The sequence below is a fragment of the Solanum verrucosum genome, unplaced genomic scaffold (genome assembly GCF_900185275.1).
Source record: "Solanum verrucosum unplaced genomic scaffold, falcon-dt-bn FXZP01000268.1, whole genome shotgun sequence".
Lineage (NCBI taxonomy): Eukaryota > Viridiplantae > Streptophyta > Magnoliopsida > Solanales > Solanaceae > Solanum > Solanum verrucosum.
The window spans coordinates 102,110-127,791 of record NW_026019957.1 but is presented as its reverse complement, the minus strand read 5'-3'; the positions used below and the strand labels follow the sequence as shown (position 1 = coordinate 127,791).

At 31.8% G+C, this 25,682-nt stretch overlaps 1 protein-coding gene and 1 pseudogene across 2 annotated transcripts; both read left to right on the top strand.

The window, feature by feature from the left end:
• The first annotated feature begins 11,084 nt into the window (after positions 1-11,084).
• LOC125814527 (serine/threonine-protein kinase BLUS1-like) lies at positions 11,085-21,195 on the top strand. 2 transcript variants are annotated; one of them, XM_049493981.1, is made up of 22 exons: positions 11,085-11,357; positions 13,860-14,114; positions 14,204-14,328; positions 14,426-14,470; positions 14,705-14,786; positions 15,186-15,254; positions 15,383-15,553; positions 15,631-15,696; positions 16,216-16,284; positions 16,390-16,461; positions 16,646-16,707; positions 17,318-17,596; positions 18,098-18,228; positions 18,362-18,456; positions 18,599-18,658; positions 18,825-18,926; positions 19,098-19,149; positions 19,254-19,306; positions 20,352-20,416; positions 20,508-20,559; positions 20,808-20,919; positions 21,009-21,195. In XM_049493981.1, the coding sequence occupies exons 1-21, from the start codon at positions 11,193-11,195 to the stop codon at positions 20,874-20,876; spliced, it is 2,139 nt and encodes a 712-aa protein (XP_049349938.1). In that variant the 5' UTR covers positions 11,085-11,192; the 3' UTR covers positions 20,877-20,919; positions 21,009-21,195. The 2 variants fall into 2 exon arrangements, with proteins under 2 accessions (XP_049349938.1, XP_049349937.1); XM_049493980.1 differs by having other exon boundaries at positions 20,808-21,195.
• A 612-nt stretch (positions 21,196-21,807) lies between these two features.
• On the top strand, positions 21,808-24,143 carry LOC125814713 (protein DETOXIFICATION 18-like; annotated as a pseudogene).
• Positions 24,144-25,682: the final 1,539 nt, after the last annotated feature.

The window sequence follows — 25,682 nt, the reverse complement described above, 5'->3', positions numbered from 1 at the left end:
CTTACCTTTTTTTTTATTTGATTTCTTTTTCAACCATTGTTTCAAATTTTGCACTTCCATACTTAAATAATTTTATTTATGAAAAGTATCCATAAACACCTACATAAATACATAAGCTTTCCGTCAATTTATACTATATTTTTTATTCCTGAAATTCAAGTTAGGTGAAATTTAATAAATATTTTGTTTATCTACTTTTCTTACACGTTTCTTAGGAAATTATAAATAAAAATGATAATTTTATTAATTTATTCCTTAAAAGACTTTTTGTGACTTTACAAATTTTATTTATACTTTTCATAAAAATAATAATTGTTAGAATTAAAGAAATTACTTATATCTTGATTTTATAAACGAAAAATTAAGTACAAATAACTATTTATTAAAATATCAATACATAACATATAATAGAAAAAAAATTAATATAGTAAAATAAAAATTTATACAATGGTCATAAAAAATTAAATCAAAATTCACTACATAAAAAGGAAAAAACACAAACTAATTAGATTAGTTAAGAATGAAAAAAACATTTTAAAAAATGAAAACAAAAAATATATTGAAATAAGTGTAAAACAAAAAAGAAAAACATAAACTAATTAGATTAGTTAAGAAAAAAACATTTTAAAAAATGAAAACAAAAAATATATTGAAATAAGTGTAAAAGAAAAAAGAAAAAAGAAAAAAGAAAAAACATAAACTGATTAGATTAGTTAAGAAACAAAACATTTATAAAAATGAAAACAAAAAATATATTGAAATAAGTGCAAAACAAAAAAAATGGGTGAAAGGACTTAATAGATACCCCTTTATCACTTGGCAGATGGGCCCCAGTCCATTTGTCAATCAAATAATGTCTCATACTTCATACAAGTATGACTTGGCATGCCTCACTACATAATAAAAATTTTCGTGGTTTAGCCCATGTGTCAATTAGGTGTATGACATTCTTACTCAGAGTTTTGGCCAAAAATATCCTTAAACTATACCCTCAACTTAAATCACATCCTTAAATTATTTTTCTTATAGAAAACATCCCTCAATTATTTAAAATTTGACAACTTTCATCCTATTGTTAAAAAATGTTAAAAATTAACAAGTTCTTCACAACATGTACAGGTCACGCTATTCTCAGCAAATTAAACTCTCTAAATCACCCCAATAAACCAATTTTGTTCATTCTACATACATCTAAAATAATATTATAATTTTTTTTAGTAACAACATTTTGCATGGTCTTCCTTTTAATTACCAATTTTATTTTTATTTACTTTTCATTTCATTTGATATCAAAGAATTATCAATGGAAATGTTTTGTTTTTATATTGAACCTGCAAAAAGTGGTATCGTTCGGAGACTTTTACTTCTAATAATGAAAAATGAAACTTGAGTACTATAGATCAAAATTAGCTGAATCTTGATCCCTCAATTATCTATTTGCCCAAAAAATTATTGTTCTAGCAACATTTTGATTTTGTAAGGTGAATATTGTGTGAAATTAAGCTCCAACTCCATTCAGTTGGTAAAGGAGAATAGCAAATCATGTCTCCTCATATACTCACACCGTCCTAACATTGTTTTTTTAACAACAAACACGAGTCTCAATTTTTTAAAAATCTTTTTGGATGAATTTTCCCACTAGTAATAATATTATTGATTTTTTTTATGAGAATAATATGAATTGCATATGTTTTTTTATGTGGAATTCGCTAATTTTTTGACAAATTTTAATAGAGGGATGAACGTTGTTAAGTTTTAAATACTTGGAGGATGTTTTTTTGTAAAAAAAATATAATTTAAGGATGTAGTTTAAGTTGAAGGTATAATTTAAGGATTTTTTAAACAAAAACTCGCAAAAAATGCAAAGATAAGGTAGATGCATTATAAATATAATATCGATACATTGCATATACATACGGCCATTTTTGTTGGAGCAACTTTCACATATAGCAACATAAAATCATATTTGTATGTTATAGCTATAGTTTGTATAATTGTGCTCCATAACAAATTTTATGTTTGCTATAGAGCTTTTGATTTGTATAATTCGCTAGAAACATCTAATTTTATACAAATTGTTCCGTTTTGTATAAATTCATTTATACATTGTAATTTGAATAATAAAATCTATATTTGTATAATTATAAGTGTATAAGACAAAAATATATATATTTGTATTTGTGTATACACTTTTCTCTCGCTTTATACAAACACAAACACATTTTATACCGAAATGTATATAATGACTAATTGTATACCAAATCAGATGACAAAAAAAATGAGATGTTTGTTGTGAATTACAATTAAAATATACTATGACTATAGCATTTAATTTGAATTAATAATTTGCTATTTCATACAATTTTCCCTTTTTGTTAAATATTTTTCCCATCCGTACAGTTATGTACAATGTCTTTTTTTTTTTTTTTGTGAAATCTACCTATAATTATATTGAACGATTGATTTAAAGAAGTTTTCTTTTAGGTAACTAACTTTATTTTTAGGAAAAATTATCAAATTACACTACTTTACTTTACCTATTATTCCTTTTTTCCTACTCTTTAATAAAAATAAGAAATTCCCTTCTTTTTCCCCAAAACTGACTCTCCCGGATACATTATTTCTTCAGCAAAGTAATCCCACGTCTTCAATTCATAAAATCTCGCCTTCAATCTCTCCATATTATCAAATCAATTTGAATTTCAAACGATTTCCAACTCTTTTCAACCATCTGTAAAGTTCAAAACAGGTATTATCATCTTCTTCGGTTTTTTTTTTTTTGTGTTTAATCGTTTTGGCTCTTGCATTATGGATCCTCCATCTTTTAGTTTTGAGATTACCTAAATAGTATCACCGAACAATAATTCCATATTTGATTAAGAAGATCCCAACTGGGCAGAACTGAGATCTAAGAGGTTGCATGAACCGGCAATAATGGTAAATCGAAGTTCTAAGAAGTCAAAATCAAAAAAGGAAGTACATGCATCATATAAAACAAAGGATGCAAAAATTCCAAGGAAAAGGGGGAGAAAGGTTGCCTCTCCTATATCTCGACCCACACTACCAATGGTATATAATATTTTTGTATTTTTTTTCCGATATCAATTTTATGTATTTCCCTGTTTTTATTTTGATTTTAGTTTGATACATTATTGATAAATAATTTTGTATTCATTATATTGTTTGAAATCTGCACTTGGTACCGAGAAACAATAATTTTGGTATATTTTTATTGTTATATTATTGTTAATGTATCAGAAGTTAAAGATCAATTTATAAGATTGAATGCTATTATGATTTAGGTATCAAATATAGGTATTGAGTATAACTTTCTAATTTCTACACATATACCAGGTTTTTGGTCAAATTTTTAGGATGATATATGTATCTACACATTTCATTTACTTACACATTTCATTCAATTTATATTGTATCTTATTCCTGTTTGCAGTGACGGCGGAACGTATGTAGCTGCATTTGCTGAATTTCTGAGCGATGAAATCAAAATCTCATCGATCCCTTTTCGAAGTGACTATCTTCGCACAAGATATGTGGCACTGTTATGAAAATATGGTACCGACAAGGCTAAGGAGGAATACGTTAGCGAGAATAATGATCCTACAAGGCCAAAGAGTGACTTCCTTCCATCAGCAGATGATGAAATGATTAATGTAGATTAGTATTTTATTTACTGACTGACAGTCAAGTGTTGAAGTCTTGTTGTTTTGAAGATTAACTGTTTTGTAGTATTCCTCATCATGTTAACATGATACTTCTAAGTAATACATACTTCTAAATTTGAAGAATGTTTATGTCCATAATTTTTTTATGTTGCTTTTAATTTTGTTTTCATTGCAGTTTAATACATTCTTGCAGTTTAATACTTTTAAATTTGAAAAATGTTTATGTCCATAATTTTTTATGGTCCTTTTAATTTTATTTTCATTACAGTTTATTACTATAAATAATATACACATATGTACAACTTATAATATCTTGTAAGATGATACAAAATTTCTACAAAATTATTATGTACATGATACACCATTGCCTCCACAAATAACAAATTATATTATTCACAACACATAGTACAAATTGTCGATTATAAGATTGGAACAACTCACAAAAGCTGATACTATATCAGTAACAGATACAAAATATACAAAAAAATATAATGTATATGATACATAGTTGATTAATACTATTCTAACTGTATATTTTGAACTACATCTGATACTATATTCTTTTCACTTGATACAAATAGGTAAACTTGATACTTTGAATATTTAAAATAGTTTTACATGTTGTATATTATAACTTTTGTACACATCACAACATTTGGTATTATTTTAATATCCCACGCCAAATTTACAAAAATATTAAGTATCAAATACATAAAATTGCTACCAAATTTACTTATCGAATATCTTAGAAGTAATATACAAATAACTACAACTAATACCATTTTTTAAGCTGGTACAAAATTTTCAAAAATATATTATATACATGATACATAACTGCTTCAAATATCTCAACTTTGTATTTTAAACAATAATTGATACTATATTATTTGCAGTTGATACAAATAGTTCATATTGATACTTTTAATATTTATAATATTTTAACATGTTATATCTTTTAACTTTGTCACATATAATAACAGCTAGCTGATACTATTTCACTATCCCATACAAAAGGTACAAAAAATTAAGTATCAAATACACAACATGTATATCAAACTTACTCTATCAGAAATTAACAGTAAAAAAAAGTAGCCAGAATTGAAAACATAACCTTTTTCATTTATTGCATCAGAAAATAGTAAGCTAAAAGTACTTTAGAAAGTATCAAATTTAAGAATTATTAGACATTAAACATCAAAGTAATCTCAAAAAGTAATCATCAAGAATCTTTCGGGTTGAAAGTACATGTTCTTCGATTGTGACCTTCTTGTCCACAACATCCACAACAGTTTGTGCTTGTGCTTAGCTTTGCATATGAATTTTTCTTCCTTTTTTTTCTTGGTCTACCAGACATTTTTTTGTATCTTGGAGGCAAGACAACATCTTCCAAAACACCTTCTGAAACGATCCAATCACTTCTGTCCGGCATTGGTTCCTAACAGACGCCTTAAAAGTCCAACAACAATCATCTGAATAACACACTAATACGTAGCTGCAATTATACCATACACATTTATTATTTGATCATGTTTAATGTATCAAACCATAAATTGAAAAAACAAACAGTGCAATAGCAATGTTTCAAACATATTAACGATGAACACAATTTATCATTCTCAAAATGAGCATGATACGTTGCTCGGATACAAATTTGAAAATGATACAAAATAAACATATTTACCCAATTTCACATATTATTCTCAAAATGAACATGATACTTTATTAAATTCACACAATCATATACAAATATAATAACCTAACACATTCAGTGCACATAACACATATTTTTTGTGTATCATGATCAAATATCAACTAACAAATTATACAAATGAAGAATGTTATCAAATATATGTATCACATACCTTTTGTTATCAGATCTTTTAACTCTAAAATTGAAGTTATGCTTTATTTTGTACAACCAGTAGATTTGTCTTATCCTTGAACAATTGATTCATTTCCACAACAGTATTATTTGGATCTGATATATAATTTTCGATCTACATTTTTGGTAAGTAATATGAATCAACAATTTTTTATTCAACTATGCTTAGAGCTTTTGCATCCCTTTTTCCACCTTTAAAACACACAATTAATTATTGCACCTATGGTTGGATCAAAATTTTGTATCTCTTCATCACTTTTATCCGTTGTATCAATGCATAGTAGATATAAACCGAATCCTACCTCATGTTTCTTCACTGCTATGTATAACTTCACCCCCATATCATTCATAATACACAATGGAGACGAATTACCTTCCACAACGTATCTTATCTCGATGTTTTTTTTTTCAATTCATCAATATCCAATTCAGCTACAATAGTTGAAATAAGATTCACAAACGAAATATTTTCTCCAACCACTCGCTCGTAACTAACATCACTTTCCCATATTTTTGAATGCCTTAACAATATCGAAATATTCATATCGAATCTTCACAAATTTTTGATGCAAAATTTTGTTAATCAAGCTTCTGCAATTTTTTGGATGAAAAGGGAGACAAATTACACAATTTGAAATTTAAATTTTCAAGTTCTGTTACATTTTTGTGAAAGACTGATCGTTTGAAGAAAGAAACGTACCCTTGATTTATGGGATTCAATTATATTTTATGTTTTTAGTCCCTAATTTAGCGCAGTAAATTGATAACAAAAATCTCTAAATTAGAATATCGGCGCTTCCCAATTATGTATCCGAAAGGTATTAAAATAAAGGGATTTCTGTAATTTATGAAAGAGTAGGGATATGATGTAATTTGTATGTTATACTATGTGGTTTACATATTTTTTTACTTATTTTTATTAATCACTCTAACTGAAAGACACAAAACCACAACAAAGTTGAACTCAAGAGAAAAGGCCCAAATAATCCTTCATCTTTGTGTTAAGACTCAAAGTCATTCTTAAGTTTTCACATGGAGCATTAATAGTCCCTCATGTTTGCAATATTGGTGCACTTTTGGTCATCCTTCAAAATTTTACCTATTTTTTTAACATTGATTTTATTCATAATTTATGTATGGAATGTTTAATCGTCATTTTATATATTTAGTAGAAATAATAACTCCATGTGAGAGATTGTGAGAAGAAAAACACCTTGTTTTGTTTAGTAGAAATCGTATTGCAGGTAAAGTCGGGAGGTTCATCACGATAATTTCACATGCAATAGTACAAAATTTTCTTTTCTTGCAATGTCATACGTTAAAATGTTTTTAGTTTAGCTGCAGTAATATTTATACTGAACAAAACAAGGTGTTCTTCTTCTCACCTTCTCTCACATAGAATTATTATTTCTACTATACATATAATGACAACTTGTTGTCTTAATAATAATAATAATAATGAAAAATTTATATATGACATATATTAGACTAATATTTTCAAGTTATAGCAGTAGAATAAAACATTCAAGTTGTAACAAAACAATAAAAAAATTCAGGTTGTAACATTTTATTTAAAAAAAAAAAAAGATTTTTTAAGTAATTGTAAAAATCTGTTTTGAAAAAAATAAAAAGATAAAGAAAGAAAATAAATCGATTTTGAAGAAAAAAAAGAAAAAAACGGAAATAGGTGTATTAATTAAATTTGAATTGATTGAAGATAATTATTAATTAGCATAAATTTAGGAGATTCAAAATAATTAGGAATATTTATTTTCCTTAATTCACTCTAATATGTTAAAATTAATTAAAAATTCTGATTTTATTCATTTTCTTCCACGTTTTTCTCTCTTCGTTTTTTTTCCAGAATTCTTGTCACTGACGAGTAAATCAAGTTATTTTTTTGTTTAGAAAATCTTGATTTTGTTGTGATGGACGACTTCTTATCTATATTAATTAAACATGGTGGTAGATGGGATCCTTCAGGTTAGTATTTTTTATGATTTATTGTTTGTATTTGTATATTAGTGAAATGAAAAGAAAAAAAAGGAGCAATGAAACTGTAAATCACATTTCGTGATTTTATTTTTGTAAATCGTCAATAGATTTAAGTTGTGATGTTTTTTGTATAAACAATGCATTTTGTTGGTAATAGTAATAATTTTTGTGAAACTGTAGTTAATTATTTTGTTGGTACATTTTTTTTTTTGGTTATTTTATATACTGTCAAAACCATGAATTCATGCGAAATTGGTTTAATATATGAATGATTTGAGTATAAATGTATAGAATAGTAATAGTTTTATCGTTGTAAAGTTATGAAATTTGTGGAAAAAAAGTATGAAATTTGTTGTAACATTGTTATGAAATATGTATTTCTTTAGTCAATCTGATAATAATAATGAGATGGATTCGGTATGCAGATTAAAATTATAATATGAAATATTGTATAGGTAGGAGTGAATTTGGTATTGTAAATGGAATGATATTGGTATGGCAATGTATTCACTATTGATTAGGGTTTAGGGTTTAGGATTTCGACATGATGATGATGAGAATCGTAACGAGAGGGACGATTGTGAAGTTGGGGTGGTGAGAAAGATGGGAGGGACGATTGTGAATGTGGGGTAGTGAGGTGGTGAGAAAGATGGGAGGGATGATTGTGAATGTAGGGTAGTGAGGTGGTGGCGTGTAGTATTGGATAGGCGTGGGGGGTGGGGGTGGGGGTGGGATTAACATATGAGAGGTTTGGAGTGTAACGGTAATCAAGGAACTCTAATCAATGTAAATCCCTAAATTCGTGTAACTGATAATTTCGATTTTAAAAAAGGAACTGCAATCAAATTAATTAACTATTAATAATTAATAATATAAAAATATAAAGAGATTAATCATTTGTTAAATTAAATTATAATTGATTTTTAAATAAAGTTAAATTTAATTGATATGTTATAACCCGTAGACAAACTGTTATAAGTAAAAAAAATTTAAGAGTATATTTAAAACCCGTAATATTGTCTGTTATCAGAATCAGAAGGGGTTTCTACAATTTTCCCCTTCCTTTTCTTTCCCTTTTGATTTGCCGGACAAACCCTTTTCTTTGCTTCATTTTTTTTTTCTCATTTTGATCCTTCAACTGAGAGGAACCACCATTTGCCGGAGTTTCAACATTTTTTGGCGGCGGAGTTTGAGTCAATAAGTTGAAAGTTGGAGTATGAACTTCATCCGTAGAAGTTCCTTCAACTAATCTAGGACCCTTTCGAGGTGTTACAATCGTTTTCTTCGACATCATGATGATGAGAATAGTAACGAGAGGGACGATTGTGAAGTTGGGAGGGACGATTGTGAATGTAGGGTAGTGAGAAAGATGGGAGGGACGATTGTGAATGTGGGGTAGTGGGGTCGTGGCGTGTAGTATTGGATAGGCGTGGGGGGGGGGGGAGGGGATTGACGTATGAGAGGTTTGGAGTGTAACGGCAATCAAAGAACTCTAATCAATGTAAATCCCTAAATCCGTGTAACTGATAATTTCGATTTTAAAAAAGGAACTGCAATTAAATTAATTAACTATTAATAATTAATAATATAAAAATATAAAGAGATTAATCATTTATTAAATTAAATTGTAATTGATTTTTAAATAAAGTTAAATTTAATTGATATGTTATAACCCGTAAATAAACTGTTATAAGTAAGAATTTTTTAAGAGTATGTTTAAAACCCGTAATTAGGGGTGTTCACGGGTCGGTTTGGATCGGTTATTGGTCAAAACCGAAACCAAATCAACTTAATCAGTTTTAAAATTATCAAAACCAAACCAAACCAAATATAATATACATTTATCGGTTTCGGTTTGGTTTGGTTCGGTTATTAACCATACACAAAAATAAAAGAAATAATTCATTCAAAATGTGAAAAAAGTGACAACAATCCATTCAAAATGAAAAATAGTTAGAATGACTTAAATTACTAAACTTTCGATCACTAAATTTTACTATCAATAAAGCTTTAAAATTCACTATATTGGCCTAGAAGGAAGAGACAATAACATTTTCAGTCCCACGAAGAATTGTCATAGACACTTATATACATGAAATCAATAAGATAAATGTTTCATCTTGGGCATTTTTGCTTTCAATAAGTAAATTATAAAGAATTTTAATGAAAATATGTATAAGATCTTTAAAATTGTTTATAAAAATAATATATTAAGTATTTATATTAATAAAATATATGTATATAATTCATCGGATTGGTTCGGTTATTTCATCGGTTTTTTCGAATAAAACCATAACCAAACCAAATACTATCGGTTTTCAAAAATCTAAAACCAAACCAAAATAAAATTGGTTTTATTTTATCGATTTGGTTCGATTTTTCGGTTTGGATCGGTTTTTATCCAAACCGTGAACACCATGACCCGTAATATTGTATCTTAAATGTGTATATGGTGTGATTTTTCCATAATAATATTCCCTTTGTCCCTAATTACTTGTCTACTTTTCCTTTTTTAGTTGTCCCTAATTACTTGTCCATTTTGACAAATAAAAAAATGACAATTTTTTTTACCTACTATACCCTCAATTAGTTACTTTGAAAAAGTAGAACTTTTTAAAAATCTTAAGTTTTTAATTCACCACTTTATAATTAATAGGGGTAAAAGGGTAAACTCACTATATCAATAATTATTTTCTTAATATGTATGTCAATTTAAAAATAAACAAGTAATTACGGACAGAGGGAGTAATAAAAATATGTGTCTAAGACACATCTTGTTAGACATTATTCGTAAGCTTCTTTATGACTTCAATTGGTCAAAGGAAAAGCCTTCCTGATATTTCACTCAATTCAATATTTATATTAAAATTTGATTAAATTTGAATTGGATACTGTAAACCCAATTTTAATAGTGATTAAATTTGAATTGGATAATATAAACCCAATTTTGATAGTGATGCTCCCAACATTTTTTTTCTATTCCTAAAAAGGAATCTTAATCATTTCATCACTATGTCAGATTTATGTCAAATCTTTTGAAATTATAGAACATATAAATTCTATTTGTTCTTTAAATAGATAGATTTAGTAAATTAATGTCTTTTTTTCTGTAAAAGACATGAATAACAATTTTTTTTTTTATATAAAAAATATCTATCAACAAGAAACTTTTTTTAAAAATATTGACAGCTTTTGGTGGAGTGTCACTAAAAAAAAATAAAAAATTTATCTATTTTTTCTTGGACAAAACAATATCCAGAGTCATAATCAATCATCACACGCTAAAATGCATGTCTCCACGTTAGCATAAGTACCCGGATCCGTATTCGTATTTGTACCCTCAGCACGGGTCGCCACGTCATCACCAGTACTCCATACCCGTATTCGTACTGTACCCATCGTACGGTTCTCCACGTCAGCACACATGCAGTAAAAAGTCCGATCCGACCCAATAACCCATAACCCGTACGCCTTCCTCCGCTTCCATGGCTGTCAACCGATAATACGTAAAAATTGAAATAAATATTATTTCTGAATAATATCGAACCAAAGCTAATAATTTCGTTTACAAAACAGTTCATCAAGTGAGAGAACTCTAACTGGTTTTCCGATCAGAGTTTCCTGGTTTACCGATGTCCGGCGGTCCGAAAAGTTACTCGGTCAATCCGAGCGATTACAAGCTTCTAGAAGAAGTTGGATATGGAGCAAGTGCAACCGTGTATAGAACGATCTATATACCTTCTAATGAAGTTGTAGCAGTCAAGTGCTTGGATCTCGATCGCTGTAACAGCAATCTGGTTTGTTCTTATCTCTTTAAACAGTGGATTTTGAGGTTATTAAACAAAAAATTAGATGTGATTATGTTGTTGAAGTATGTTGAAATGAGTTTGAATGTGACTTGATTTGACTTCGAGGTGGATGTAATACTTTACAGTAGGTAGAATTGATCTCACTCGTCGAAGCTCGGATCATCTAAAATAGAAAAAATTCAGAAAGTAATCGAGTCTCTGTATGGTGGATCTGCCTCTGAATTGGTTTTCATTTAGTTGATGTTTTGCTATATGATTTTGTGTAGATACGGATAAGTATTTAGGAGTGGATTGGGTTGCAACTTGGTGTATTGAGATCAGTGAGTTGAATGAAGGCTTTGTTCTTTTTTGATTTGGGGGAAATGAGGGCTAGAAGTTTTCAGTATTGAATTATGGTTTGCTTCTTAGCTTTTGCTAGAAAAGGGGATCAACTTTGTAGTGTGTCATTTTTATAGTTTGCAAGTGCGTAAGTAACAAGCTTCATTTCCTAAAGAGTTCCAAGTGCAAACTGTTAGTTGAATCATGAAATTTGCGTGGGTGTAGTTTTCGTATTAACTCATGTGCTGGCATAGATCTGCTTTGGGAATAGTATACAAAATGTACTACAACCACAACTTTTGGGGCAATACGACATATTTTGAAAGATAGTTTATTTAACTAGTTCATATCTGAAGTGGTTGGAGCTGCTATTGATGTTATCTATTTTTCTCTTGAAATCCTTTGGAAGATTCAGGTTTACTATGCCTATCTGAGTAACATTAATTTTAATCTCCAATGTTATCTATGTTATCTTCGAGGGCACTTGGAAAGAAAACTATAATCTTCAATGAAACCTCTTGTGTAATACAATTTGTTTTTTCTTTCTGTAAAGATGTCTTAGACAATAAGCTCTTTGGAATTAGCCTTTTGTCTTCAAGGCTGAAATTTTCAAGCATTATAGAAGTTAGCTATAGAATTGACATCTTCAATAAAGAATCCCGTGCTATATAATGTCATTATAAATAACAGAAATTCCCATGTTTTGACATGATTAGGTTAAAAATGATCACATAGAGATCTTCACCAGCTTCATTTTGTCCTCCAATTTTAGCACTAGTCACACATAAAAAAAAAAAATCCAACCAAGAGAATCCCTCCCAATAAATTTTATTGAGTCTATCTGTAATAAAATATACCACCATTGAGGAAAAAAATAAAATTGGGCCTGCTCGTGATTTTTATTTAGCTTGGATGCATGGAAGAGATGACATTTGCATTAGTTCTAAATAATCCATTCGGGAGTTTAAATCAGTTGGACCAAGTATCCTCATAAACTTAAGGTATCTGTCGGGTTAAAATATCTGCAAAATCCATTTTCCAGTTTCAACTTCACAATATCATTACATGAATACTTAATTCTTTTTTTCATGTTACAGTTTGTAGGTTCTTTACATAGATAGTCAGGGTTTACTTTGTTTTCTTGGGATGTATTCAGGCAAAATCTGTGTGCTATTATGTTTGTAGTAATACTTACAATTTCAAGAAAAGAAAAATATACTTGATCCTCTTTATTATATATTTCTAGTTTGATTCTATCTACGCTACTTTCGATGTTCACATTTGGACTCTTATCCATACTCAATAATGGAACTACAGTTGGACCTCCTCCATGTGACACTTCAAGCTATTGCTTGGTACGAAAGGGCCAAAAAGGGTATGCCCTTGTTACACTTGGACAGTAGTTTCCTGCAAAATTTCTGTTGGTGGTATCACTGTTTATATGTATGCATTAACTTGATCCATGATTTCTCTTATTCTTTTCTTGTTTTGGGTGGGGAAGGTTGGATATGTGCGTGTTACAGAGTACTTCTGTGTTTATGAAAAATATTGGAGTTGTTGGTTATCTTAGTTGGACAATGCTTTCAAACCTCTATCTTAAAGACAGAATCTGGAAACTAACTCCAACTGGGCTAACTAACCTTTTTTACAAGTTTATTAATTTAAAGTTAAAAAGAAGCTTGCCAAATTGCAACTTCTACTTACAACTGCAGATAAAAAGTTCTAATGAGACTGGTTTGATGTATACTTTCATATGAAGATTTCCTTTCCATCATCTTAAGAAATAGGCTTGATATATGTGGTATTTAATTTTAAACTTTTGCATTCCATGACACAACAACAGCCACATTTGTGCCTCTCGATTCTTGATCCCCTCCCCCTACCAAAAGGAAAGAGAAGATTGTCAAATTTTCTATAAGTTGAGGCATTATACTTTTCATTGACTTTTGGTTCTTTGTTTTTGCACACCCTTTTTGCTTTTCATTTACTGACTGAAAAACCAATTTTGGAAAACACACCATTTTGCCTTTTTGAGTAAACACTGCAAAGGAAGACTTCTTATGGTTTGTAGTTAAGGTGTCATGTTAAAGCAATCTTGTAAAATTACAATTTTATTTGTGTACAGTCTTGTTTCTATATGTTTTTTTGAAGACAAATTATACTTTTTCGCAGGATGATATTCGTAGAGAAGCTCAAACAATGAGTTTAATTGGCCATCCAAATTTAATAAAAGCATTTTGTTCATTCGTTGTTGATCACTACCTTTGGGTGGTGATGCCCTTCATGGCTGAAGGTTCTTGTCTGCACCTCATGAAGATATCATATCCAGATGGATTTGAGGAGGCTGTTATTGGTTCTATCTTGAAAGAAACTCTCAAGGCTTTGGAATATCTCCATTCACATGGGCACATTCATCGAGATGTTAAGGTTTTTATTATAACTAATGTTTCCTCCTGATGCTGATTCCTCAACTGGTGATATTTGTGCTTGTTTTCTGACATTTGGTGTCACTCCAGGCTGGGAATATATTGCTGGACACTAATGGGGTAGTAAAGCTCGCTGACTTTGGTGTCTCTGCATGCATGTTTGACAGTGGTGACAGGCAGCGCTCTAGGAATACCTTTACAGGAACTCCGTGCTGGTGAGTGTATAAGCATCTTACTGATTGATTCTCCGTCCATCTTTGTTTCTTTGAATGTCTTTTGTTTTTCTCATTGTTGTTTCAACTGAGTCTGTAGGATGGCACCAGAAGTTTTGCAGCCTGGAACTGGATATGATTTCAAGTGAGTTTTCTTGTCACTGTATAAACTTGGCGCACCACACACGTTTGCATACCTTGTTAAGATGTGATATTGAACTTTGATTAAAATATACATTTTGTTCGACCAAGTAAAACATTTGTGTGGATATGTCTACCAAAGTATTTATCTATTTATGGTTTCAGAGCATTTCTGATAGTTACCAGAAGGACTGCTTTAATTTTTGAGAGGCATGATTTTTTCATCATCCATCTACAGGGCTGACATTTGGTCATTTGGAATAACTGCCTTAGAGCTGGCTCATGGTCATGCACCATTTTCGAAGTACCCTCCAATGAAGGTATATAGTCATTTTCAAGAGTGTTCAAGAATAATAATTTAGCTATATGGTGGATAATATGGAAGGAAAGGAACTATTTTGAGCACACTAGCAGTCCTATTCAGAAAATCAGGATGAATTGTCTTAGTCTCATCTATTTTTGGTGTAAAGAAACATGTGGGGGAAGATAGGAGAACTGGTACATTTAATAGGAAAAGTGTAAGCTTTTTTTGGGGTGGAAGGTGCAAGTTTTTTGTTAGATGCCCCCTTATACTTTTGTTTGTAAAGATCACAACTCAGCCTCTTTTGTAGCTGAGTTTTACTGTTAATACAAGTTGTTATCAATTTCAAATAAATAATTTAGCGATATGCATGAATATGTGTTAACTGAACTTAGAGACCTTGGTTCTCCTGTGATAGGTTCTGCTGATGACCATAAACAGTGCTCCTCCTGGACTTGATTATGACCGTGATAAGAAATTCTCAAAGGTAGTCTTTTTAGTTTGCACTGGTTGATTTAGATGCTGGATATATTTTGATGATCTTGCTCTAGAGTATGGTTCAATGCTTTTGTTCTTTTCATGTATGAAATCCAAAACTTTTTGATTCTTTAACAGTCTTTCAAGGAAATGGTTGCCATGTGCTTGGTGAAAGATCAAACTAAAAGGCCAACTGCTGAAAAATTGTTGAAGCACATTTTTTTCAAAAAAGTTAAGCCTCCAGAGCTTTCTGTAAAGAAACTGTTTGCCGACTTACCATCACTAGGGAGTCGAGTAAAAATGCTCCAGGTATCTCATAATAGGTCTGTTCTATGATTTTTTCCTGCTTAGCATCGTTTAACTTTTCCTTGACGAAACTACTGCAGCTTAAAGATGCTGCACAACTAGCCTCGAAGAAAATGCCTTCATCCGAGCAAGAAGCAATATCACAGGTTTGAAGCAATTTATTTTTCCTGTGGAACTGTTTCAGGCAATTGTTGATTGATGGCATTATGTTGTGTCATGTTGTTCTCAACATCCCAAAAAGGGGAGATCTGCTACTATGCTGCTCTCTTTGTAAAGCTCTGTTGAAGCTTTTCTTTTGGTACTTTTCTGCCTTTTAAGCTAGACCATCTTCAGTTTCTTGTGTTTATACTACACTTGATTTTAGCCAAAAAGGCTGAGAAAGGCACTCTTCAGTGCCCTGCATATATTTGTTGTCTGAAGCTTAATTTCTGTTCTTTTGTTATATGTTCTTGGCTGAAATGTTTGCATACACATATTCTGCCTAAGCTTGGGGCGATCCTTGACATAATTAGCAAAGAAATTTTCCTTTTGGGGTGGTTTGCTTCTGTCTACTAGCAATTTTAGCTTATAATTTCTCTACCAGTGGCTCCTAAAATTGAATATAAACAGGATGGTTGACTCCTTTGATATTTGTTCTGTTCTAAAATCTTGTATGCTCTTGTCAGAGTGAATACCAACGAGGTGTTAGTGCCTGGAACTTTGATCTGGAGGATTTGAAGTTTCAAGCTTCAATGGTATGTACGTGAAAATGCATCTATAAAGTGATAAAGATAATTTCAACTTGTTCTTTGTGTTTTTCCTGAACTCAAAAAAGGCCGACTTCACTTTCACTGTGGCAGGTGCAAGATGATGATGAAATACCTGAGATTAGGGAAGAGGATGAAAGCATAAAATTTTATATGAACTACAAGGTCCTAAGCAATGTTATTTTTATGCAGTTTTGAGATTATTATTTTTTATCTTGTAATAAAAAAAACTTTTGAGCTATATTCTCAAGTTATTCATCTGCAATAAATAATAATACATCCTTGGATTTTAAAAAATCTAATTTTGCTCCTAGTATCTCCGGGCATGAGAATGTTTGTATATTTGCAGGAGAATTCAGTTTCTGCTCTAAATGCTGGAAAATCATCCTTAAAACAAGATATCATTTCCAGGTATATATGAAACTATTTCTTTTCAGCGACTGTAGAAAGTACCCTTGTATCTATTCCATGTTACCCAGTTAGGCCGGGAAAAAGAATTATGAATCAGCCTTAGTTCCTGAAATTTTTGTAGGGTTAATTAGAAATGAGGAAATCTGATCATGGTTTGAACGTCAAGTATAAATGAGCTTGAGTTTTTTAAGATTAACAAAGTGAACTACGAGTCAGTCACTTGTGATTTACGGATCAGAGAAGAAATACCAAGTTAATTTCTGATGTTTTTGTAGCATTAATTAGCAGTGAGGAAATCTGATCATGGTTTGAACGTCAAGTATTAATGAACTCGAGTTATTTAAGCTTAATAAAGTGAGAACCCATAAATGATGTGTGTTTTCTCTAAATGTTTGTTCTAGGGGTTCATATCTTCTACTGTTGACAATAATCAATTTTCTCAAAGGTAGCATAAGTATATCTGTCTCCAGGAGAAAATATAAAAAAGGTTTTGTCATCAACATCAAATATGATAGATTGGGTATCATATGAGAAACACTACCATTATTTTATATATCATCATCAGTATTGTCATGTCAATAAATTTTTATTGATTTATTTCTGTTTCCAGTGAGCAAGGAAGTGTTGGTGAAGTGACATTAGCTGAATGCCAGAGAAAGAAGGGAGAAGACTTGGAATGTATTAAACTGGATTCGGACCATCAGGAGGAAGGTGGACTGAAGAAGAATTCATCAAAAACAGAGCTGCCACCCCTTACCTCAGACAAAGACGCAGTGCAAGCCAAAAGTAAATGTCAAACAGCAAAAACTTGTCGAAGTCAGAGTGGACCACTTATGCCAGGTGTTGAGCTAAGTCATTCGGCATCAGAAAGATCTGCCAACTTCGAAAGGTCTTACTTATACTGTTTGTTTAATCGACTGTATCATGTGTTTCACCAACACAATTTTGAATCTGATGATTCTGGAGCAAAGAGTGGTTTCTATCAGTTCATGTAATCAGTTGTTATGCCGAAAGAAATTTATCAAAATTACCTTGTGCCTGAAGCTTTCCGAACCATAAGCTCGAAATTGGTCTTTTTACCATCTTTCTTGTCAGTTACCCATTTCTTTATCAGATTATTACTCCATTTATTTTGAAGAAACAAAAAGAATACCAACAGATAAAGAATTCTCTCAGTCTATGTTTAGCGCTTTGGTAGCTTCTTAATGAGGCTAACTTGAGACTAGGGATTAGTTCAATAGGATGTTGTCTGTTGTGTTTACTCATTGGTTTGTCAGTTTGTGCATAGCGAAGTATTATAAATTGTTAATTTTAGATGCTTTTTTTGCACTTTTGCTACATGTTATCTAAATGAGAACTTTGCCTCATGTAACTTGTGCTTCTGCAACAGAAGTAAGATTGAAAACCAACAAGCAGAAAAAGCTCATCAAGTACGAAGGGCACCCAGCTTTAGTGGACCTCTAATGCTTCCAAACCGAGCTTCAGCAAATAGTAAATCAGCCCCAATTAACTCATCTGGGGGTATTAATGCATTCCACACAAGTTTTTTTCCTAAAATTGTTTTATTGTGTACTGTAGGGATAGTCTTTGTCCAGTCACATGTCAACTGAAGCTGGACTTTGCTTTATGCTAATATTTATTATTTTCTCTCCAGGATTCAAAGATTCTTCAGATGACAAGTCCACGGCCAACTTGGTTCAAATAAAAGGGAGGTTTTCTGTGACATCAGAAAATGTAGATCTTGTAAAGGTATGCCATTTCTGTTAAAACAATATGTAATAGTTCCTCTGCAATTTTCTCATGTAAGCTGTGTAGTGTTGCCTTATATATTTTAACATAAGACAATCTACATCCTGTACTGTCTTTGACATAAGATCCATGTGATCTCCAGGGGTCACAATTGAGGAAGACTGCTAGTGTTGGAGACTGGATAATGGAATCTAAACTGATGGTTTGTGAATTGGTCCTTTCTTTAAAATCCACGGCTAAGTGATATGAGAAAATAAAAAACTTCCCTTCCCCATATCGGAACTCCATTTTTCTTAAACAAGTTAAAACAAAATAGAAGAAGAAAAATTAATGGATCTAATGGTAGGATATTGCTCATCAATTTTCAGCCTCCCAGTCGAATACCAAAAGAGCTTGGCCTTGATAATATTCCTGCCTCAGTTCTGATGCCTCACCTACAAAATCTTTTTCAACAGACTTCAATCCAACAGGTAACGTTTCAAGTTTATGGTAGGAATATAAGACTACTTCCTCAGTATGCCTTCCTTTCCTAATAAAAGAGCAGAAGAATAAGAAGTCCCTTGTCCCTTTTTTTAATAGTCTCCTTATTTCTACTTATTGAACAGAGATCTCTTTTTATTTCTACTGTTTTCTATTACTAGGATCTAATTGTGAATCTGTTGAGTAGCTTGCAACCACCTGAGGCAGGAGATGGTGAGTAACCATCTAAAGATATGTCTAGTCTTATTGTGTAGAGAACACGTGTTCTAATGGTAATATGGTTTCTTCAATTCTTTGAATTTCTTGGTTTATCTCAGCTCCGCAACATGGAAAGTCATCTTCACAGTGTGTTGCAGAGAATAATGGAAGTGTAAGTACATATGTCAGCATTTTACAATATGCTTTTTCGGAAGAGTCTGTAGAAACTATATGCCCAAGCACTATCCAGTAGTTAGTTCTATAGCTAAAAACTTTGTTTTCTTGTATAATGAACTATGGATGTCTTATCTCATGCTTTTAAACTATACTCCTATGAATATACCCAAGGATCATGCGCTCCTAAATTATTTGGATGAATTTCCTTGTACTCGCGATGTATACTATTCAAGGCAACGAACTGCCTGATACTTGGTCAGGTGCAACCTGTACTATCTTTCCCGCCCCTTTCATTTTATTAGAGTTGTTTTACCCATTTTTTATCTTTACCCTTTAAAAATATTTCTTTTGCATCCTAAACCCATCTAGATGTTTGCAACCAGATATAGTGCTCTGATTTCCTTCAATGATATCTAAATTGCTGGTTAAACAAGGAAGATAAAACTTTGGATTATTGGATAATCTGTTTACCATTTTATTGATTATAAATTTGGCTCAACTTATTAAAAGTCTGCTTGTCATATGTCAAGTTTCTTTTAGTGAAATTCATACCACTCACAAATGAACTTCATGTGTTAGACCGTCATTATTAGAAATGACAGAGAAGAGAAGACATTTTTATTAGTAATGACAATGCATTGCAGTACATAGTATAATGTATCATTTGACAGGTGGGTGTTCCATTATCCAAACTTATTGGGGCATTTCTTTCCCCTCTTAGTTGTGATACCTCTGTGACCTATTACTCTATAGATTCTATCAGTAGGTGTTTGGTTTTATCTTTTACCTGATTTTTATTTAGCCTTCACTCCATAAGCAACTAGCAAAGTAACTGACTTATTAGGTAACTGCTGCTGACAACTTTGTATGAACTTTAATGCCTTGAAGTATTCATTTTAAGTACTTTTGAAGTATTTCATTGTGTATAGCTCTATACTTATTACTTAGATACGACCTAAACATTCCAGTTATTAAACCGTCTGTTTTCGGCGTTTCACATTCATTTTCGTCAAGATTTCAGAGTTTCACCTATTTTGCAGGTTGATGCATCTGTTTCTGAGAGGGAGCGCATGCTGCTGGTCAAAATATCTGAGCTTCAAGCTAGGTGAGCTAGCTGTGGACTCAGATCAACTTTGCTGTCATGCTTCTCTTTTATACAGACCTTTGCTTAAACTGATGTTACGTCAATTATGCAGGATGAGTAGCTTGACGGATGAATTAACTACTGAAAAGCTTAAATACATGCAGGTAGAATACCTAATTGGTTTTTTTAATGCATATAGGTCATCTAACTTTTCTAATGGATTGAAAAATTTGAAAGAAACTATAAGAGAGATACGACAAACTAAATTTTATCAGGTATAGGAGCAGCAACTGTTTTTTCTCTCCACAAATTAAAAAAAAAAAAAAAAAAAAAAGAAGAAAGTTGAAGGGAATATGAAGTAAAGCACAGAGATGCGTTCTCATTTCTTAACATGATTTTCTACTGCTGCCAGTTGCAACAGCGGCTAAATTCCATGTCAAGTCAGGGGGAAGATTGGGACAGGAGAGAATCTGAATCTTGATACCGAAAGATGTCCGTGAAGTATTAACAATGTGTATATTCAGGTTTCTGTTTGATGTTTACTACTGCCAGAGTTTTAAATTCTTTAATCCTAGTTGAAGCCCAACTCAGACACATTTGTTTGGTTGTGTAGATTATAAGTTATATAGCACAGAGCAGAGTTCCCTATCCGTGTGGCTGGAAAAATTTATCGATGAAGTAGAAGCTCAATGTGTAATAATCCAGCTCCAACTGATGAATAAACAAGATCATCAGTTTGTAGAGAATTTCTTCATTTATTTGGTGAGTGCGAGCTGAAAACAAGCCTTCTGTGCAGTCCATGTCTTCAGTCCCTGAAGTTAATTTTTATTTATGCTGGAAAATACGATAGTCCTTCCGATGCGCAGATGGTGTTCCTCGCTTTTGGTTGGCCTCCCCTAAGGTGAGGGCCGAGTTGCTGAGGGTTCTGGGGCGAAATCTACTTTGTTCTGGCCTAATTTATTTTTTTATCTTGTAATTTGAATCCACCATTAAGCTGTAATTTTGTTCATATGTATACCAGTCCTATTAAAAATCGTTTGTGGGAGTATCCAAGCCCATATTTTTGACCTTGTATTTTGCTTAGTACTGCACTTTTAAGATTATATTGGGTAAAAATTATGTATCACACTTTTATCTATTTCAACTGTAACTTTGTAAATACTACTAATGCTGACGCCTGTCTGTCTTCATAGATGGGAACACAAGTTTTACTTCGTTTGTATGTACCTCCCTCTTTTCTTTACAAGGATACTTCTATATCAATAATTTTTTGAAATAAACTTTTAAGGGTGATTTTGTCAGTTTTGTTAAAAAAAAAACAGTTTATTAACACCTTAAAATTGTTTTTCAGCAGCCAAAGATTATGAGGTATTTCCGATCCGCTATTTCAAATAGACAAACCAAAATCCCAAATGGTATTAGGTAATAGTAACACCCCCAACAGGATGAAATCTCTAGAATTTGACGCATTAAAAGTCAGAGATAACTCATCAATGACTAACTCCAGCGAAAAAACGGAGGGGTGTTTGAGTACGTTAAACGGGTGTTTTAATAAGATAATAGATATGGAGGAAGTAACGAATCAGTCAATGATTTCATCGCCATTAATTGTTATATTGAGTAGTTTCTATTCTATCAATATTGTTTCTGTCATGTTTGCTGCAGACATCATGTATCATATCATTCTTCTTTTCAACCGCCATTGCTCTTCTCTGGTGGTATTCAGATACAATTCTGATTCAATTATTTCATCAGGATCATGAAATTGCGAAAGAAGCAGGACTGTTTTTGAAGTTTCTTATACCTGGATTGTATGGATATGGTCTTTTGCAAAATGTCATGAGATTTCTTAGGGCACACTCAATTTTAGACCCTATACTTTTGTTTTCAATGGCATCTTTAGTAATACATGTTGCTATTATTGCCTATGCTTTGGTTCATTGGACAGGTCTTGGTTTTAAAGGAGCATCATTAGCAACATCTATTTCCATTTGGATTCAACTCATCATCTTTGGTCTATTCATGTTTTTCTCCAAACATATCAAATGGGATTACGCTTTCTCATTCGAGCCATTTCATTTTCATCATATCCTTACTAACTTGAAATTGGCTTTGCCCTCTGCTGCCATGGTCTGGTGAGTAACGTACGTAGTGCTCGATCATATTACTATTCTTTCCTTCTGTATGTTGTGCACTGCTCTTCATTTCGTTCTATGGTAAGGTTTGCATACACTCTACCCTCTCCCCTGACTCTACTTGTGGGATTACATTGGGTATGCTGTTGTTGGTAATGATGTACATGTATATACGCAGTTTGGAGTACTGCGCTTTTGAGATTCTTGTGTTATTGGCTGGTTTGATGCCAAACCCGGAAACATCGATTTCCATAATTGCAATGAGGTAAAAGCTTCTTTGCTTTAGACCATAAATCACATCTTCACATTCATCAAGGCTGACAATTTTTTTGGTTGCGACTTTTCAGTGTAAATACCCAAGCCATTGCCCACATGTTATTTTCCGGTCTGAGTGTAGGTGTAAGGTAATCTACCATGCACGAATATGAGTTTGACTTTTATACATTGTCCGGGAGGAATAAATACTTACATAGTTATATTCTTAAGATATATCTCTATGACAAGTTACCAAAAAGATAGCAGGCTTAACATGCATATATAATGTACTAGGAGTAACAATTACTCCCCCTGTTTGATTTTGTCATTTTACTTTCCTTTTTAGTATGTTTCCTAATTTGCTAAGTCTTTAATTTAAACATCACATATGACAATGTTTAAAACCATAAGATTAAAGATTACTTTGATACATTATACATATCTTTCGCTTAAGACCAGTACAAGATTCAAAAGTCTTATTTACTTTCTTAAATTCCGTATAGTCAGTCAAAGTAAGACAAACAAATTGAAACGGAGGGAGTGTTACGTTATAAATCATGTATGTAAGTATTACATTATATATATGCAGCACCAGAGTTGCAAAGGAATTAACAGCTGGAAATCCTGAGGGAGCTAAACATGTTGTGGCTGTTGCTTTCAAGCAAACTATTGTTTTAGTATATGTACTTTGTTTGGCTCTATTGAATCATCATATTGCCTGGGCTGGCCTCTTTAGTGATAGAGTGGAGAAAATTAACAAATTTGCCTCCATGGTACCTCTTCTTTTAATATCCTTTGTACTCGAATTCACTCAAGGAAATTTATCAGGTCAGATTTTTACTATGTAATATCCGGAGATATATATGTATTAGTTTTGACATTCAAAATTAGCTTAATAACCTTGTCATTCGATTGATCAGGGGTGGTTAGAGGATGTGGGTGGGAGCGTTATGCTATGTGCATCGACTTGGCAACATTCTATTTCATCAGCATCCCAATAGCAGTCTTCGTTGTTTTCAAGTTCAGCCTACATGCTCAGGTAATTCAAGTACAGTCATATGCTTTATTTGTGTCATCGTGTAGACAAATTCAAGATTTAAACTTGATGAAAGTTTTTGTTATTGAAAAAAATATGATGCAGGTTTTATGGATTGGCTTGATATGTGGTCTAGCTTGCCAAACTTCTGGCTTATCACTACTGATATTATTGACTAGACCATGGAAAAAATTAGAGGGCTCAACAAATAGCAATAGAGAAAGTGAACTTTCAGCTTAATCTGTTCTTTGGCTTTTTGTATAGCTTTGATATTGTTTAATCACTTATTTGGTACGTCAAGTATATGAGAGAAAATAATACATGTATTAGCTTTGATATTGTTTAACCACTTATTTGGTGGTATCATTTGGATCACAACACTAATTAGTACTATCTCATTTTGCCTGATGACATCAAAATCTTGAATTTCCTTAAAAGCATATTACCTGTTCTAGTATGTGTTTGTTTTTGGAGATAATAATAAGTACTCATTTATAACTATAGACTATGTTTGATCATTCATTACTAAGTTTGTATAGTTGGAAATCATAGAAAAAATTAATCTTTTTTATTTGTCTTTGCAATTTTGTTTTCAATAATTGAGAGACATTAATGTTACTATTAACTTCATAAAATGACTCATTTAACATTGCTATATAACGGAGCAGAGCATTGTATGTGTAAATAAGAATATTTTTTGGGCCTAATGCACCCATACGGGAGCTAGCTATGTGAGCTGGCCCATTAGTTAATTTAACCCTACGCCCTAATATTGTCTATATAAACACCATTATAGGTGTTGGAAGACACACTCTAGATCTCCTAGTGAGCGGCTAGGGTTAGAGAGTTTCTCTGCATATATACCTAGTTGAGGATATTTAGGTTGTGAACTAGGGCATCCATTCTCCATGTGAGGATTCCTAGATTGGTAATTGAGTCATGGTTGCCGCAAACGATTCGCTTCTGAAAAGAGAAAATTTGTAAGTCTCCAAACAAATGATTTATTACGCTATGCTTTATATTCAATGATACTACATAAACTTGGGATGATAGGGATATTGAAGAATGTAGATAAAGTGTATGTACAACTTGACGGTGATTGTGCATCCTCCAACATGTTGTACACACTTTATTTGCATTTTTCAGTATCTCTATTAAGGCTGGGCATCAGATCGGGTTGTACCGGTACCGTTCCGATTACTGTTGCGGTCCAGTAGTAATCGGGACGTCATGGAATACATTGAATTGGTACTCGGAACGAGACGGTATCATTATTTGGTACTGGTGTACCGGTTCATCCCGATTTATTTCGGTTCCGATCTGATCTGGTCCGGTCCGTGAAATTGGATTGGTTTTTTTAATTTTTGTCATTGTTTTATACTTTTATTAGCAGTTCTTTTTTTTATTTAATTTTTTAAAATGACAAACTTAATTCATCAACTTCAAATAATATAAACCTAAAAACTTTAAAATTTATAAATTTAACAAATTACAAACTTAAGTTATTTAAATTACAAGTTATAAGTTATAAGTTATAACATATAACTTATAAACTTCAAAAGATTCAAATCTCGAAAACTTATAACATAAACTGAAAAACTTTAAAAAAAATTTCTTCATATTTTCGTAATTCAAAATAACTCAATTTTTTTAAATTTTGAAATAGTTATATGTGTCGTTCCGTTTATCCCATCTCGTTCCATTTCGGTCTGTTCCGGTTCTATACTGGTATATAGTGGGATGGGACGGAACCGAGTTTCCATCGCGATAATTCCGGTCCGATTCATCCCAATACTGGTCAACAACCCGGTCAAACCATCCCGGTCCGATCTTGTACCAATTCATTCTGGTCTGGTGGTCC

Bases quoted from the DNA above. Each gene is read 5' to 3' on its own strand.
- LOC125814527 (XM_049493981.1), top strand. From the start codon at position 11,193: ATGTCCGGCGGTCCGAAAAGTTACTCGGTCAATCCGAGCGATTACAAG. The intron at 16,285-16,389 runs GTATGTACGTGA...TCACTGTGGCAG, and splicing joins TGAAGTTTCAAGCTTCAATG to GTGCAAGATGATGATGAAAT. The intron at 17,597-18,097 runs GTCTTACTTATA...CTTCTGCAACAG, and splicing joins AGATCTGCCAACTTCGAAAG to AAGTAAGATTGAAAACCAAC.